The 15,896-nt window shown below is 38.7% G+C and overlaps 1 protein-coding gene across 2 annotated transcripts in view; it reads left to right on the top strand.

Annotated features, from left to right (window-relative positions):
- The window catches only part of SLIT3 (slit guidance ligand 3), an 802,550-nt gene that overhangs the window by 583,026 nt on the left and 203,628 nt on the right, over positions 1-15,896 (top strand). For both annotated transcript variants that reach the window (XM_073355953.1, XM_073355954.1), the window contains one exon: positions 1,103-1,174. In XM_073355953.1, coding sequence (XP_073212054.1) covers positions 1,103-1,174 — 72 coding nt within the window. The remainder of the gene's footprint in view (positions 1-1,102; positions 1,175-15,896) is intronic.

Genomic DNA, 15,896 nt, shown 5'->3' with positions numbered 1-15,896 from the left:
GAAATGTTTGTTTTCTTCTTATGGCTTCTACAAATCTAAAGTTTTGTTTTATTATAAAAGTTTTTTAAACAATTTCTAAAAATAGACAACATCTAATAGTTTCAAAGATTTCAAATTGAAGAGAGCATTGAATTTCACAACTTTGCTTCTTTTAAATAAACACCAGTGACAAATTACTTCAGACACATTATTCCAAGGTTCCTTTGGATAGCAACCCAAGTAACAGATGTGTCAGGTGTTGAGGTTGAGAATGGTGTAATATAGCCTCAAAGATGAGGGTAATTAGCAGGAAGGGCAATGCTATCACAATGGCCATTGATCTGTGGTGGAGATTTTCACTGCTTTCCACAGCTGTATGTTTGGCTTGGGTTGAGGGAAACCCTTTGGAACTTTTCTGATATTACTGCAGTATTAGTGCACCTGGCACTTTGCAGTGAACCAGTTTGTACAAAGTAACTCCCATCTATGCGCCCAAATTGCTTCTCAGTTTCATAATTTAATCATTTTTGTTGTTGTGAAATATTCATATATCCTTATTTTCTCCTCTTGGGCTCCATTGCACTTACTGGGTCAGGCTGAGATTGCAACTGGTGGGGGCAGAATACCTCCTGAAATGCTGCTTGTGTGACATTCTATACACAATTCAGCTGTCATAAGACGTTCAGATGTCATCCAGACAGGGTCCTTTAACATGTACACATCCCTGGTTCGTATGTCCAGATTGTTAGGAATTAACAGTGCAACATCACCATGCTGAATTCTATACTTTTTGCATCGTGAACAGAGGGTCTCGATGGTTAAAACATTTCATACAGGGAGAAAGGAAAAAAGTCAGGCTGAAAAATAGTGAAATACAGTTTTTGGAGAATGTCCAGTTTCTGCATTAAAAATGCTTTTCAGCACCAGACAAAGTCTGAATCATAACAACTCATTGAATACCATGTGCCCTCCTGAAAAGAAAATGAGATCAGTAGTTAAATTAAATGGCTACAGATCGTGGTCATGGTGCATGAGATCAATAAAAATGATAATTCACAGAGGGATGAGAGGATAGTAGGCTGGACTGTTACTTACTATTCTTTTGTTTCCCCGTATCTTTCAGAGTGCTCTATGGAAATAAGATCACTGAGATTCCCAAAGGCCTTTTCGATGGGCTTGTCTCTCTGCAGTTGCTGTGAGTATGAGCTCTTCTTTTACTGTTATTCAGCCTAACCAGATTTTTAGTTTTTTCAGCTTCTAGTTTTAACTTCAGAAAATCCCTTGTTGGCCCATCACCTTATGCACTGAAAATTCATTGAGACACTTCACTGACTAGGATAGCAATGGGGTGAAGAGGAGAAAAAGAAAAAAGGTGAGTGTGATTTTTACAGCTCAGTAACTGTAGCAGGCAGCTGATACAGTAGATTAAGTTTGCGGGAGGAAGAGGAAGAACACATTAAATCTAAGAGGGGAAGTATCTTCTTGGTGAATTTATGAAGAAACTCAAGATCTGAAAGTCACCACCAAATGCCAGTAAGATGATGCCAGTTGATCATTTTTATACTACTTTTCATATTTTCCATTCATCCATGACATATATGGGTGAATGTGTAGATCCTCACTGACAATCATGTTGCAGATAGCCTGTGCTTGTAAGGAAAATAGTAATATTTAAGGATATTGCAATTACCTGCAGTGTCTAGTTCCATATCTTTATTATTTTTATTACATTGATTGTGGCTCCATTTGAATACAAATGGTCTCAGTCCTGTGCCTTAGTATATTTACATAGTCAAGTAGTTTAAGAGATGCAGATTTGGTTTGCACTAAAACAGTGTCATGATCTGAGGAAAAATCTACTCTAGACTATAAATATATTCATTTTTCATTAACCCACTGGGGAAAAATAGAGATGGGACAGAATTAAAATCCCAAGCCTTTTTCACTTTGTGGGAACAAAATTTAGCACCTTGAACCTGTTTTGGGAGAGAGAAATCGGCCACCATTTCAGCCAGCCAGTAGAGGGGGCAAAAGTTAAATTGATTTAAACTGTATTCCCGGAGCTCGGGTTAGAATCCCTGAAGATGTGCTTAGACAAAGAAATAGATGATGTTGATCCATATAGGTTAGCATCCCATAAAACACGTATAGAGAATGCAATAGAAAATAGGGAAATCAAGGTGGAATACAACAATATTTCTAGGTGGAATACAACAAAATTAGTCAAAAACATCTTATTTATAAGTCTCTGAGTCTGTCTCAACATACAGTGAGTTGGAAATCCAAATAATAACTATTATTATTTATAATACTGTATTACTCAGAGGCCGCAAGCTGTGTCATCACTCCATTACTAGAGGCTGTACAAAGACAGAGAGAGATTTGGATTATAAACTTTTTGGTACAGAAAAAAAGCTAAAATGAGTTAAAATATTTGTAATTTTGCTATAAGTGATAATTCACACTCTCTTCTCACTTCAGGTGTAATTTAGTCAATAGGTTTTTCAGTTGCAAATCTGGATCACTTTTCTCTGGAAAGAGACAAGATGAGAGAGGGCACACAAGGTGGATTTATTATAAGTCTTCAGGAGAGAATTCTGCAAACTGTTCCTCTCCTTCAGGCATGCAGTTACCTCCTGTTGCCCTTTGCACACTCCTTTCCTGTCAGCCTGCACCATTCACAGCAAGCCCCTCTGTATCTTAAATTACTTTTGGTTCCAGCATGTGCACTAGGTATGGAATAAATATGCAGGCTTTTTTGTTTCGTTATGCATGAGAGCAGTAGATCCTGAAGTACTCTGAAACTTGGGTGCAGTACCAATTGATACAAGAGGCACATTAGTTATTGTAGTTCTCTAACAGCAGCATACAGTGCAGTGAAGGAACTTCAAGGAAAAAGAGCCTTTAATTCAAATAATCCATCTAGTTATGGGTGGTTTTTTTGTTTTGTTTTGTTATGTTGGAGCAAAGTATATGAAGAATTCAGCTTGGTCAAAATCGGTTCACACGGTGCCTTTTACAGCTGTGAGTTTAAAAGGACACTATGTCATTGGATTCAAAGCTGGACAAGTTACAGATGGGTTCCTTCTCAGTAAAAAAAAAAAGTCACTTAACATATGGCTAAGTGTCCTGTAAAAATGTGGCTGTAGAACCTTTGAATGAAACATAAAGATAGGTTTATTTACTGCACTTATGTTTATATAATAGTCCTTCTGTGTATGTAACACAGTATTTTATGTTACTTCTTTAAAACCAAATATTGTAACACTACTATTGAGATTAGCTAAAGTGACACTTTTTTGTTAAAGTGGCAAAATCCATGTAATGGGAAATAGTTCAAAGATACTGTTGTTAAACCATTTGAGCCGCATCAAGATGAGAAGATCTAAGTGGATAAATTTTAAAAGATTGTCCGAGTTAGGGCATTCATGGATAATGTTACTTTGGGGGCTTTTAAATGACTTTTTGAAGGTATTTGGATTGTAAAGTAGCTGTTGGCAAAGATAAAGTTGAATGATCATGCTTAAATGCAAACAAATGTCTGAACATTTTTCTGACCGTGGCTTTGAAGAAGCTATTACAGATTTGCTTGTTGTATTTTAATGGATGCCTAAAACATAAATGGCATGGATTGGTTTTAGACCTGCTGTTGAACAGTTGGAAAACTGCCCTCTGATTAGATCTAATTTAGCATTCAGTGAGCTCTAGATTGAATTTCTTCTTATTAGTCTGGAGACACACTGATAAAAATGCTCTGATTAGAATACATTGGTAGCCAATGTAATTTTCTAAGCTTGAACGGGACCATTTTTAAAAATGTATCGGTACATTGTAAAGCAGTGCATGCTATTAGCAAGGGAGGGTGAGCATGGGTCCTTCTCAAAGCTTTCAGGTTTTGGTTTAGGAGGAAAATCTCTTAAATTGCACAGCAGATGCTACTCAGTTGTTTGCTCTCAATTACACTATTCTTTTAAGCCCCACAAAAACTTTTCTAACCTTGTGTTTTGTATATAGAATAATAAAGTAGGGCCACATGCTGCCTCTCTTAATTAGGTAGAATAGTATCTTAATTCTGCAAGTAGTTCTACTAAAGTCAGTGGCCTACTTTCACAGCAAGGTGCTGCTCAGCTTGAGTGTGGATGGTAGAATCTGACCCATAATATCTTCAACAATCCTATTAGTCCCTTGAATGTGGGAAAGATGATAATTTTAGTTTACTTTTAGACCACTTGGAATGGTGGTTAGAATTCTGTCATTTCATTTAGACAACACAGAGGTGGGCGAGGCATATATACTATAGGCAGTAAGGCATAGTTAGACGGTATCTATCTTTTCTTTTTAAATTTAACTTTATTACCCTCCTGGATTAATTTAAAATTTGGGGATAAATGTAATTTCTTAAGTCTGTGCCATGATTAACTTACTAATTGGCTGACCTAACGTATAATAATAAATAACCCTATAATTGGATTTCAATTAAAATGCTGCTTTCCCAGATCATCTTATTATACACAAGTGTAACCAGCAATATCCATGGAATCCAGTTGCAACACGGATTCTAGCATCCTAATGAGCAAGTGGGACCTCTCTTCTTGGACTGTATCAAGCTCAAACTAGTCATGTTCTGAGCTTCTGGTAGCCCAAATGGTAAAGATTCTGGATGGTTGTTCATGGAAGTGATGATCATGTTCTTTCTACTCAGCTTATTGGGCTGTATCAAGTGCCTCTCAGGGTTTTAGTTTCCTGTAGTGAGGTGTACTATTTTCCAGGACGGAGAACTGGAGTGTGAATTTATTAGTGACTTAGTGAATTTATTAGTGACTTTATCTTGTTGCCACATAGAAGGAGAACACAGCTGTAGAACAGCATTTGCTTTATTAGCATTGCTTGTCTGACATGTATATGAATATTACAGAAATGAAAAGTGCTTCAGTTGGAGATGGATGTTTTCATGTAAACATTAGCCACAGTCAGTTTTACTACCTTTCCAGGAGGCTTTAAACTAATCTTGGTCTGTCTGGAGGCTGGAATAAAAGCAACTTAGTCATCTGTCTTTCAATTTTCTTGGGACATGGACAAGACCTTTCAAGAATTCCTGAGTTTCCCAAATAACATGCCAATCACAGTGCAGTAGGTAAAACTTAACACCACACGGCTGGTTCTTTCTCTGCAGCAGTTTGACAAATAAGCTTGATGACTACTCTGCTTACCCCCTCATGGCTAAATCTGCAACACCATCCTGCAGCGAAACAGAGCTACGATTCAAATGGCTCATGCCAATGAATTGTGGATAATTCACACAGAGTCTAACCATCCTTTTCATATCTGAACAGTGCTCTTTTTGCAGCCATATTAAAACAATCATTTCAGACCATTTTTATTGCTGTCAAACACCACATGCTTTGAGGTATCTTCGTCCCTGGAGCCAAAAGGATATCATAACATTTTCTGTTTAAAGAGATTAGGTACCTAAGTAGGGAATGTAATCTGGTTTATCAAGTGTCTAACATGTATCAGTTTTCAATAAACCTTGTTCCTTAAGGAAATTTGCCTTACACTGTCACTGGTCATACTGGTGCTGTGACGTGTTGATCTTAAATCTTGAGAGGTTGAGCTTGCTAAGGTCAATTGGACAATTATGCAGAAGAAAAGTTTCCCAGAGTCGTTTCTGTTCTTTTGTATCTAGCCCTGTACTTACTCTTTCTATACGCCAGTGTGCTGAAGAGCTTGTACCTGGAAAATGATGGGTTTGTTGTAGCTTCACCTCCATAACAATCCACAAGAAGCTTAGGGTTCTCTTCTCATGTTATAGATGTCTGTGATTTCAGTTAGCATCAGAGTTAAATGTGTGCATTGAAGTGGGGAGTGAGCTATAAACATACTAATGTGTGTACACTGAAGTATAAACAGATAGAATGCATTTTAAAGGTGTTCCAGAATTAGAGATGGGCTCAAGCCAAAACCTTAGATCCAAGTCACTAATTTTAGTGAAGTGTGGTGTTAACTAGTAACTTTCCTTGTCTATTCAAAATACAATTATACAGAGTGAGAAATTGCACTGACATTTGAAAACTGGTGCAAATGAACACTCTTCCCAAGCCTTTTCCCTCTAAAAGCCAGTCAAACTTTTGTTTAGTTAACGCTCATTGCTTTTCATTTTCCTCTGCTTCTGTGTTGTGGGTTTTGGCTGGTAATGAGATTTCCAGTACTTCCACAAGGGATGTTGTTATCACAACATCTCCAGCCCAGTTTTGTACCACCAAGTCGTTCAGACCACTTAGAGAAGCTCCAGAGAGGGTTGGGTGAAGTTATGTGCCAGTTTTAGCCTGTGAGTTGATTTATAATTCTAGGCGGATGCCACATGGAATTCAATTATCGCACCGAGTTTCCACCAGATTCTCGATGTTTAGCCATTGGATTTGAGTTAGGTAGAATCTGAAACTCAAAGAGAATGCAGAGAGGTGCTAACCCACTCAGGGTGATGTAAGGCAGAAAAGTTTTCACAATCTCTCTGCAAACTTGAAAGCAATAAGCTCTGCACCCCTGTGTCCAGCACCTCCAATATAATCTTTGAAGTAACATATCTTTATTAGTTTTAACCAGTGCTACAAAATCATATATAAAAATAACAAAACCTGTGAACAAACAGACAATTTTCCATAACAAAATCCTTCATTGCACACCATTGCTTGCCCCCCAACACTCCCTAGTCACCTCATGTGTACCTGTCATCAGCACACCTGTTTCCCTTCCGATAACAGATAAATTCTTCCTATCCCATGAAATTCTTCAGTTTAGACATTTAGTCTTATAAATAAGGTGCCTGGATGAACCAATTTCTGCCAAGCTGCCATCCCAGTCTTTTAAAACTTGGACCCTAGAGCTTTTCCACTTTCTAAGCATCAATTTATTTTCACAACCAGATGCAGTTGCAGTCCAGTCTTCCAAACATTCTGTAATCCCATGGTATTGATGATAAATAAATGCTCAGTAAAAGAGTCCCACCCACACCTTTCGGTGTTTGTCAACTCATTACACTTCTGACTGAGCGAATGCATCCAAACGGTTTGATTTAACCCACTTGTACTTCTGAGTGAATCTGGGTCATTATTTTACATTTTTAAAAGAATTATTTATGATTTCTACTTTATTTTGATTTGATTTGAATTGAGAGGTTTGGGTTAAACCCAGAACAAAGCAAAATTCAATGGTTATGAATCCAAACCAAATAGAAATATGTGTATTCCACACTGCCTTTATTGCAATCTCTCTAAAAAGTGGGGATGTTTTTGTTTCCTTTTGAAAAAGCTATGCAGACCATGCACTTGTGTTCTCACTACAAATTAAACCAGCTTGGAAGCACTGCAGGGGATAGTGAAGTACCATTAAGATGCTCTGTATCTCAAGTTAAATGGTTACATTAGAAACAGCAGATTCGGTGAACGCAATATGGTCTTTGAGAAAATGTTTGTATAGGTCTAGAATTTTTCAGATTTTCTTGTGCTTTATTTGGATTGTTATATATCATATTTAAATTGTCTTCTGGAAAGCCCTGTAAGTCAACAGACTTTCATTTACTAAATTCTGTGAGGAACCTATACCCTGGAGAAACTGTGGTCCTAGAAGGCGTTGAGCATCTCTCAGAATCCAGTTCCTTACTGGCAGTTGAGGGCGTTGAGCACCTTGTGAGTTTGGGCCTTACTGGGCACCTTACAAACAGTGGAACATTTCGCTTTAGAGTGTACCCTGTCACTTCTAAGCAAAGGATTGCTTACCATGGCACCAATCACAGCATTTTACTTATGGAACAAGTGACCATCTTCAATTCTTAGCAGAATCACGTGGGACACTTTTGTCTTGTTATTTAATGCAATCCTGGGAAGAACAGGACGACAATCAGATCAGAGTCTAGTCCCGAGTAGAGAAGAAGGGTCTCTGTATAGATCTGTCAAGCTTTAAAATTATTTTCAGGCCACTTGCAGTGTGGGGTTTTTTTTTTTCCTTTCAATCTTTCTGTGTTTACTCTTGTGATAATATTACAAACTTAGCTGATCTGTTATGTGGCTATACATCAGCTATGATCTCATTGGCTTTCATAAGCTGAACAGGGTCAGTATCTAAATGGGAGAACCTATCAAGAAGCCCAGGCGCTGTGACAAGAGGTGTTGGTAATTCAACTGCCCTCTTTCTTCACAGTCACAAATACCCCAGTATAGTGTTAGTCATTGTTCAGCTTGAGCTGCCATCTTTTGGAGGAGAAGTGAAATTGAAGCGTTTAAAATCTGACAAAGGCAAAATGTTAGACTGCACCATGATTAAATTGCAACATGAATAATTAAATTGTACCTTTTGGAGTTTCCCTTTTTAATTTCCACTGGACAAATTCTTTGTCTTCACCTCCTTTTCTAAACTGTTGAGAAAAACTGATAATGAATTAGCTCTTGGCATTGTCAGCTGAATCCTGGCAGAAATGTTGGTGGCCAGTCATAATACAGAAAAAGATATATATCAGTGGTTTTCTAAATATATTGAGGCAGATGACGGGTAGCAAGCTTTGTGCTCTTCATATCAGACTGCTAGAAGCCTTCTTAATCTTCCATAGCATGCTTATCCCAGTTTTGTAATATCTTTTATTGGTGTCTCTAGTTATGCCAGCTACTGGTAATGACAAGCACTTTTTTTTCTTCTAACTGGATCATAGTGATGCATATTAAGATACATTTGGGGGGGGGGATTTCTTTTCAAATCTTAGCCTTTTCCACACCATTTTACTACATACCATTTTATCACATTTTACAGAGGATTATACTGGCTTAAGTCTGGAAAGATTGTAGGTCTTTCAGTGCTTAGTTTTTGTTGGAAATAATGACATTTAATTTCTCAATGCTTTCTCAACTAATCTGTAATAATAGTCTCTTTAGTGAAATACACTGATATTTTAATACTTTGATGCCTGATAAACAGATGGCATTAGATGTATTCCATCTTTCTCAGAGGGAGACACCTTTTTAGCTCAGGACATCAATATTTAGAATACCTTTCAAGAGGAGAATACTTTCAGGAAAAAAAGATACAGTTTTTATACCAACAGCTGGTGGCCATATTTCAAATCAATCATAGCAGCATTTGGGAAGCTCCACCTAGATAGAAATTGTAACGGTGTCAAAATACTGTATATAGACACCCTTGTGGCCACAGCTATCTGTATGGAATCTTAGGTACCACTCTACGCTAACTTCTGGCTTTTAATGCTGATGTAACCAGCTAGTTGAGGATCCAACACCATTACAAACATTAATTAAGCCTAACATCACCCTTGAGATATAGGTGAATAGAAATAGTTGTGGTTTGCTCTATGATAAAGCGAGTCAATAGAACCCAAGTCCTGATTCCCAGTGTCTTGCTTGATGCAGCCTCCCTTCTTAGGGTATGACTACACTGTAGTTAAAAACCTATGGCTGACCCTTGCCAGCTAACTTCGGCTGCAGGCTGCTTAATTGCAATGTAGATGTCTGGGTTTGGGCTGGAACCTAGGCTGTAGGACCTTGTGAGGTGGGAGGGTCCCCGAAATCAGACTGCAGGTTGCATCAGAACATCTACACGGCAGTTAAATAGCCCAACAGTCCAAGCTCTGTGAACCTGAGTCAGCTGACACAGGTTTGCAGTGTAGATATACCTTCATACCTCCCACACAGGGACTTTGAATGTAGGTGAAGCCTTTTGATGTAGGTATTTAATAAGAGTTACGTGTATTCGATTTGAATTCTACTGTTATCCATGCAAATAACTTCAGTCACCTATCTCCTTACAAGTCTCCAATGTCTTTTAAGCCTGCTCTTTCCCATCCTGTTCTCATTTTCCCCAAAGGAGTCTGGCAAGTGGGCCCCATTGGTCAAGTGACAGAATATTGGCTGTTTTAATTCTAGCTCTATTGTCATCGTTATCATAATACAAAGCTAACTAAAAGGAAGAAGAAATAGCTTCACAGTGGCTCCGTGCAGCTTTTCTCCCCTTCATTTTCCCTCAGCTTATTAATGTACTTAGAATGATTTCTGATCCATCCACTAGCAACAGAGAGCAACCCGCAGTCTTCCGAGTGCATTAAGGCTAGGCTGCTGTTTCAGACTTTGAGTTATGTAGTTATTTGCTGATAGTTTGATTACTTGTCTTCACTGAGCAGAAAATAAAAATGCCACTGGGGTGAAAGCCTCATCAGCATCCCTCTTTACTCTTAAAAACCAATTATTTTCAATCATTTTGTTTTGGAAGTTCAAAATATTATTTAAATATTAATTACTTGACACTGTGCTTGTGTATATAATTCAGTTGGAAGACCATCTTAATTATGTAGCTGGAACTTGTGAGCATCTGATACCATTACTGTGCCAACTCAGTACGCTTTCTTTCAAATGACTTAGCTGAAACACATTATTATTACAGCGTGCCTGGACAAATTCGCTCTTAGTAACACAGTCATAGTATTTTAATAGAGTTGTGTTCTGCTCAGGGCTTTCAACAGAGTGCAAACCATAGGTCATTAGCCTCTTTCCCTTACACTATGGAGACATGGGATCTTAAACTTCTGAGCGATCTTTTCCACACACTTTTTTAACTTGTCCAAATGGATGAAAAGAGAGAGCTGAGTTAATAATCCATCATCCCTCTAAGTAGCATGTGGTTTTATTTCTTCTGGAATTTTTAACTTCTCTTTGAATGCTGTACCACATGTGGAACCTGTGTATAAATCACATCCGATTAGGCTGATAACACAATGAAAAAAATTAATGGAAATTACTTTCACCATAATTTGTTGTAAGAGAAATATTGGTAAGGCCGTGTTTAAATACGGTTGCAAAATACACTGCTATCTGTTCCCTCTTTCAAAAACACTCTAAACAGAATGAAACTCTTGTCATTTTTTGAGCACAGTTTTTAAAAGGTGCAGTGTCTAAACAGAATCAGTTTTTCTGCTTGTTGAGTTATAGCTGGCTTTCTCACCTATAATATGTTAGAGGAATTGAAATCAGTATTTATTTTGTGGGTTTACCTAATGCACATGTTTGAGTCCAATAATTAATCATTTGAAGTAATGATTTAAGCCAGGATCTTAACAAGATAAAACAGGACATTTTCATGGAGTAAAACAATATCCAAAGTTGCTATAGTAGGAGTAAAGCATAATCAAGAGCTTTGGAAGGGATTTAAACTTGCATACTTCAGGCCATAAGTCAACTTCTAACTAAAAGGGGATAGGAAGAAACTTTCCTGAAGAGTAGTCTATTCCATACCTGCCTTCTTCATGGTTCATAGAATCATAGAATATCAGGGTTGAAAGGCACCTCAGGAGGTCATCTAGTCCAACCCCCTGCTCAAAGCAGGACCAATCCCCAACTAAATCATCCCAGCCAGGGCTTTGTCAAGCCTGACCTTAAAAACCTCTAAAGAAGGAGATTCCACCACCTCCCTAGGTAACGCATTCCAGTGTTTCACCACCCTCCTAGTGAAAAAGTTTTTCCTAATATCCAACCTAAACCTCCCTCACTGCAACTTAAGACCATTACTCCTTGTTCTGTCATCTGCTACCACTGAGAACAGTCTAGATCCATCCTCTTTGGAACCCCCTTTCAGGTAGTTGAAAGCAGCTATCAAATCCCCCCTCATTCTTCTCTTCCGCAGACTAAACAATCCCAGTTCCCTCAGCCTCTCTTCATAAGTCATGTGTTCCAGTCCCCTAATCATTTTTGTTGCCCTCCGCTGGACATTTTCCAATTTTTCCACATCCTTCTTGTAGTGTGGGGCGCAAAACTGGACACAGTACTCCAGATGAGGCCTCACCAATGTGGAGTAGAGGGGAACGATCACATCCCTCGATCTGCTGGCAATGCCCCTACTTATACATCCCAAAATGCCATTGGCCTTCTTGGCAACAAGGGCACACTGTTGACTCATATCCAGCTTCTCGTTCACTGTAACCCCTAGGTCCTTTTCTGCAGAACTGTTGCCTAGCCAATGCACATTTGGTTCATGTATGTTATTAAATATGGCATAATATAATCACTGAAATATTTGTAATTTATCTTCTTATTTTTAAAAATTAAGATCAGCTGCTGATCTAGTACTGATTCAACCAACTTATCTTCTTTACTAGATCAAATTACCTTCTGTTTGCCATCAGTGTCCAACTGGGTTATTACAACAGTAATGCAGTAATAATAATAATAATTACAATAATTAAAACAATAAAAAAATGAAAAAAATCTAAACTAAATGCAGAAATCTGAAAAAAATCCAGTATTTTCCTAAATGAAAATTATCCTAAAAAAAATTTTGGGATGGGAATTTTCATCAAAATTTACACATTTTTTAAATGTTTTGAATTTTAAAAATTGGCATTTTCTGTCAGAAATGTTTTGACAAAAAATTTCCAACCTTCTCTACCTCTAAGTTTTTTCTGTGTCTGTGCTGTGTAGCTTCAGGTACTAGAGGTATATTTCTTAGGTACTATATATCCTCTACAGAACAGCAACTGCTGGTCACAGAAGTATGTTGTGTATTAACTGAGCTCCCGGTTCTAAATGGTTATGTGAGTTCTCACTCTAGTTCACATAACCAAGTCCCTTTTTAAATTACTTTCTGTGATCCATAAAGTAGGAAGTATGCCTATATATCTTGGATGTATATATAGACTCAGTCTCTCTAGGTTTGTATTTCTGTCGTACCTATCATAGCAGTGGTATCTCTCACAGTGTTGTTTCTGGTTGTATTACTGCAAATAGTGGCAAATATTTACCAGGAAAGAGTCAAACTTTGTAAACTCTAGTTTCTAATATTGGGAATGTTCATGATTTTCTCAGAATGGGTGTTTGAGTTTTTCTTACTCCTCCCTTCCTTATTGTTTGCTATTATTTAATTAAGTGCTGACTTTATAGTTAACACACAGTTACTTTTAAAATGCCTCTGGGACAATTCTGAAAACCATTTTGTTTAGAGATATTTCTGTATGTACAGTACCTATATGATCAGTAAGTCTCTTTCTCTGCTCTTGAACTTGTTGCCTGTTCCCTATGAGACAATAGTCGTCTATTAAGGATATCTTTTTTCCCTTTTAAATAAATATGACATTATAAATATTGTTGTGTATAGTTTTTAGACCTCAGGTGAGGGATATGTAGCGTGGAAGGAGCACCACTCTTTAAATTCCTGTTGTCATGCTTCTTGTTTAGCCGCCCTAGGCATGAGCTATAGTTTAGGTTTCCTGGCACTTCCCGTTACAAAATCCCATTTTCAGTTCCTCACGACTTTGCCAGACTTGGGGGAGGTTTAGATTGGATATTAGGAAAAACTTTTTCACTAAGAGGGTGGTGAAACACTGGAATGCATTACCTAGGGAGGTGGTAGAATCTCCTTCCTTAGAGGTTTTTAAGGTCAGGCTGGGATGATTTAACTGGGAATTGGTCCTGCTTCGAGCAGGGGGTTGGACTAGATGACCTTCAGGGGTCCCTTCCAACCCTGATATTCTATGATTCTATGACTTAAGTTGCTTGGGCTGCAGTTTGCTATGCTGGGTGTCTACCTCAGGCTGAATTATGATGTATATATAATTATAAACTTCAGCAAAAATGGTTCAGCCATCTCAGAAAAAATAAGAAGTGATCATGTAATTAAAGAGTGTATCATAATGCATACACAGAAGGGGTTCTACAGGCAACCTCGATTCTGGCACTTCCTAAGTTTTGAAGGCTAGACTTTCCAACCACAATGTTGTAATATTCTTGGTGTGTGCAATCTTCACTCCTATGCAGAGGATGAGCTGTATAGCATTGATATCCCTTTTAGCACTCCTGTTTTGAGGTGTTACAAAGGTAAAGTGATGCATAGGCCCTGTGCTGACCCTCTATAAAGGGGTGAATTGCATCCGTGCTGAACAGTCTTGCTAAGGTGCACACCTCACAAAATAAAGGTAGGGCTTCCCCATCTGTGAGTGTAGATTTAATTGCAGATGCTGTGAGGAGGACTCATTACTAAGATTTCATCATTGTACACTCTGCTACTTTTACTAACTATGCCATAAATAATTCTCATAAAGAATTGCAGCCAAATGACCACTGGCAAGAAATATCAAAACACATTTTGTATTGCATTTTCCTAAAGTTCTACTTGTGTTACTGACTGGCAAAATTCAGCCACTCAATGCATCTCTCAATCTTGGGTGTAGATTAGTAAAGTTCTGCTGTATCCCCCTCTCTGTTCAATTCTTTCCTGGATTGGTGGGTTGGGGACACTCTATTGAACAATCACTCCTCTGTCAGGGTGTGGTTCACAGAAAGTGGTTTATTTTATTCCACAAAGTTGGAGACCTTACTCTAAGGTAGTGTGTTCCCAGTTGCTGTGTCTCGTGTTCGTTGCCTCGTCTGCTGTTGTTGACATAGTACACAGTGTGAGCTGAAGGGCCTGGTTTATATCTGCGCACATTAATGTGAGAGAATTTCAGTCATTAGAAACAGAGCTAGCAGTGCAGAATATCAGAAAATGCTACTTCGGTTGCATAGTGCAGGAACTCTGGAAGCTGATTCTGATTCGAACTGTGGTGCACAGGCCTGCACAGGCCCTGCATGAAGATTAAGTAACGTTTTGGCTTCAAATAAAAAATCTCTCTTCAGATACTCAAATCCAGAGCTGAAGTCAGAGATCTGTTGATGTGATCAGGTAGACTGCAACCAGAATGGGGCTGGAAATGAGAGAGAGATTGCATTATAATGCAGGGTTACATTTCTGTATAGTAGTTAAAAGAATATCAAAAGCAGCACCATAAATCACTGGCAACAGCTACTGGAAATATTAGCGGGTTGTTGGAGAGACCCAGAGAGAGCTGGAGGAACATCAGAAAAGGAGACACAATGGAGAAAACTCCCAGTTTGGGTGTGAAGTCAAATCTATCCTCCATGCCCAAAGGAAAGGTATTTGCATGTGTCACTGTAATCTCATATGGCATCAATACTGCTTTTTCTTCTTCAACTCTTAGCTAAATGGTTGGCCATAGCAATTGTTCACCATTTGGTCCTTTCCTATGTGGTAGCAAGGGCTTGACAGTCCAAGAGTCCAACATCGGAACAGACTGGGTTCCTTCTGGGTTCCCTCCATCCTCGGTTGGTGGAATTTTATCCCGGATGTTACAAGCCACCTGGAGACCAGCATTTGCTGGAATGTCTTGTGGCATTCTTGCGACATGTCCAAAAAGCGTAAAATGCTGTCTGTGGAGAGTGGCCCCAGTAATCTGTAGATCAGAGCAACCGTAAACATCTGCATTACAAATGAAGTTGTTCCACTTTATGCCCAATGTACAATTTTGGCATTTTGTGTGGAAAGCCTCCAGCTTTGCCCAGTCTGAGTGCCATAGTGTCCCTGTTTCGCAACCATACAGCAGTACGGAGAGGCTACAGCTGAAATAGATCCTGAACTTTGTGGTTGTGCCAAGATGATGTTGATTCCATATTCATTTTAAACCACCCATGACAGATGCTGCAATGTCAATCCAGCAAACAACCCCCATGTGAGGAACTGGTGAGTATAGAACCCAAATAGCAAAAGCTGGAGACTACTTTGACAGTTTCATTAGTCAAAGAGATTGGGGTCATGGGTGGACCTGATCCCTAGATTTTGCAGCTTTGTCTTTGACCACGAAACATGGAGACCAACCTTAGCTGACTCCTTCATTTGCTGGAGTGCGTTGCAAAACCTGTCGGGGCTCTGTACTAGAAGAACAACGTCATCCACATAATCAAGGTCTGAGAGAGAGAGAGATCACCAAGTGGTTGGGACACTTATGCCCTTTAAGGCCTTCCAGAGCATGACTCAGTCAGCTGAATCGAACAGAGCCTTAAGATCGACATACGCCACCTGCAGGGGCTGCTTGAACT

Source organism: Lepidochelys kempii, chromosome 8 (genome assembly GCF_965140265.1).
Source record: "Lepidochelys kempii isolate rLepKem1 chromosome 8, rLepKem1.hap2, whole genome shotgun sequence".
NCBI lineage: Eukaryota > Metazoa > Chordata > Testudines > Cheloniidae > Lepidochelys > Lepidochelys kempii.
This window is presented reverse-complemented; position numbering and strand designations above follow the sequence as displayed.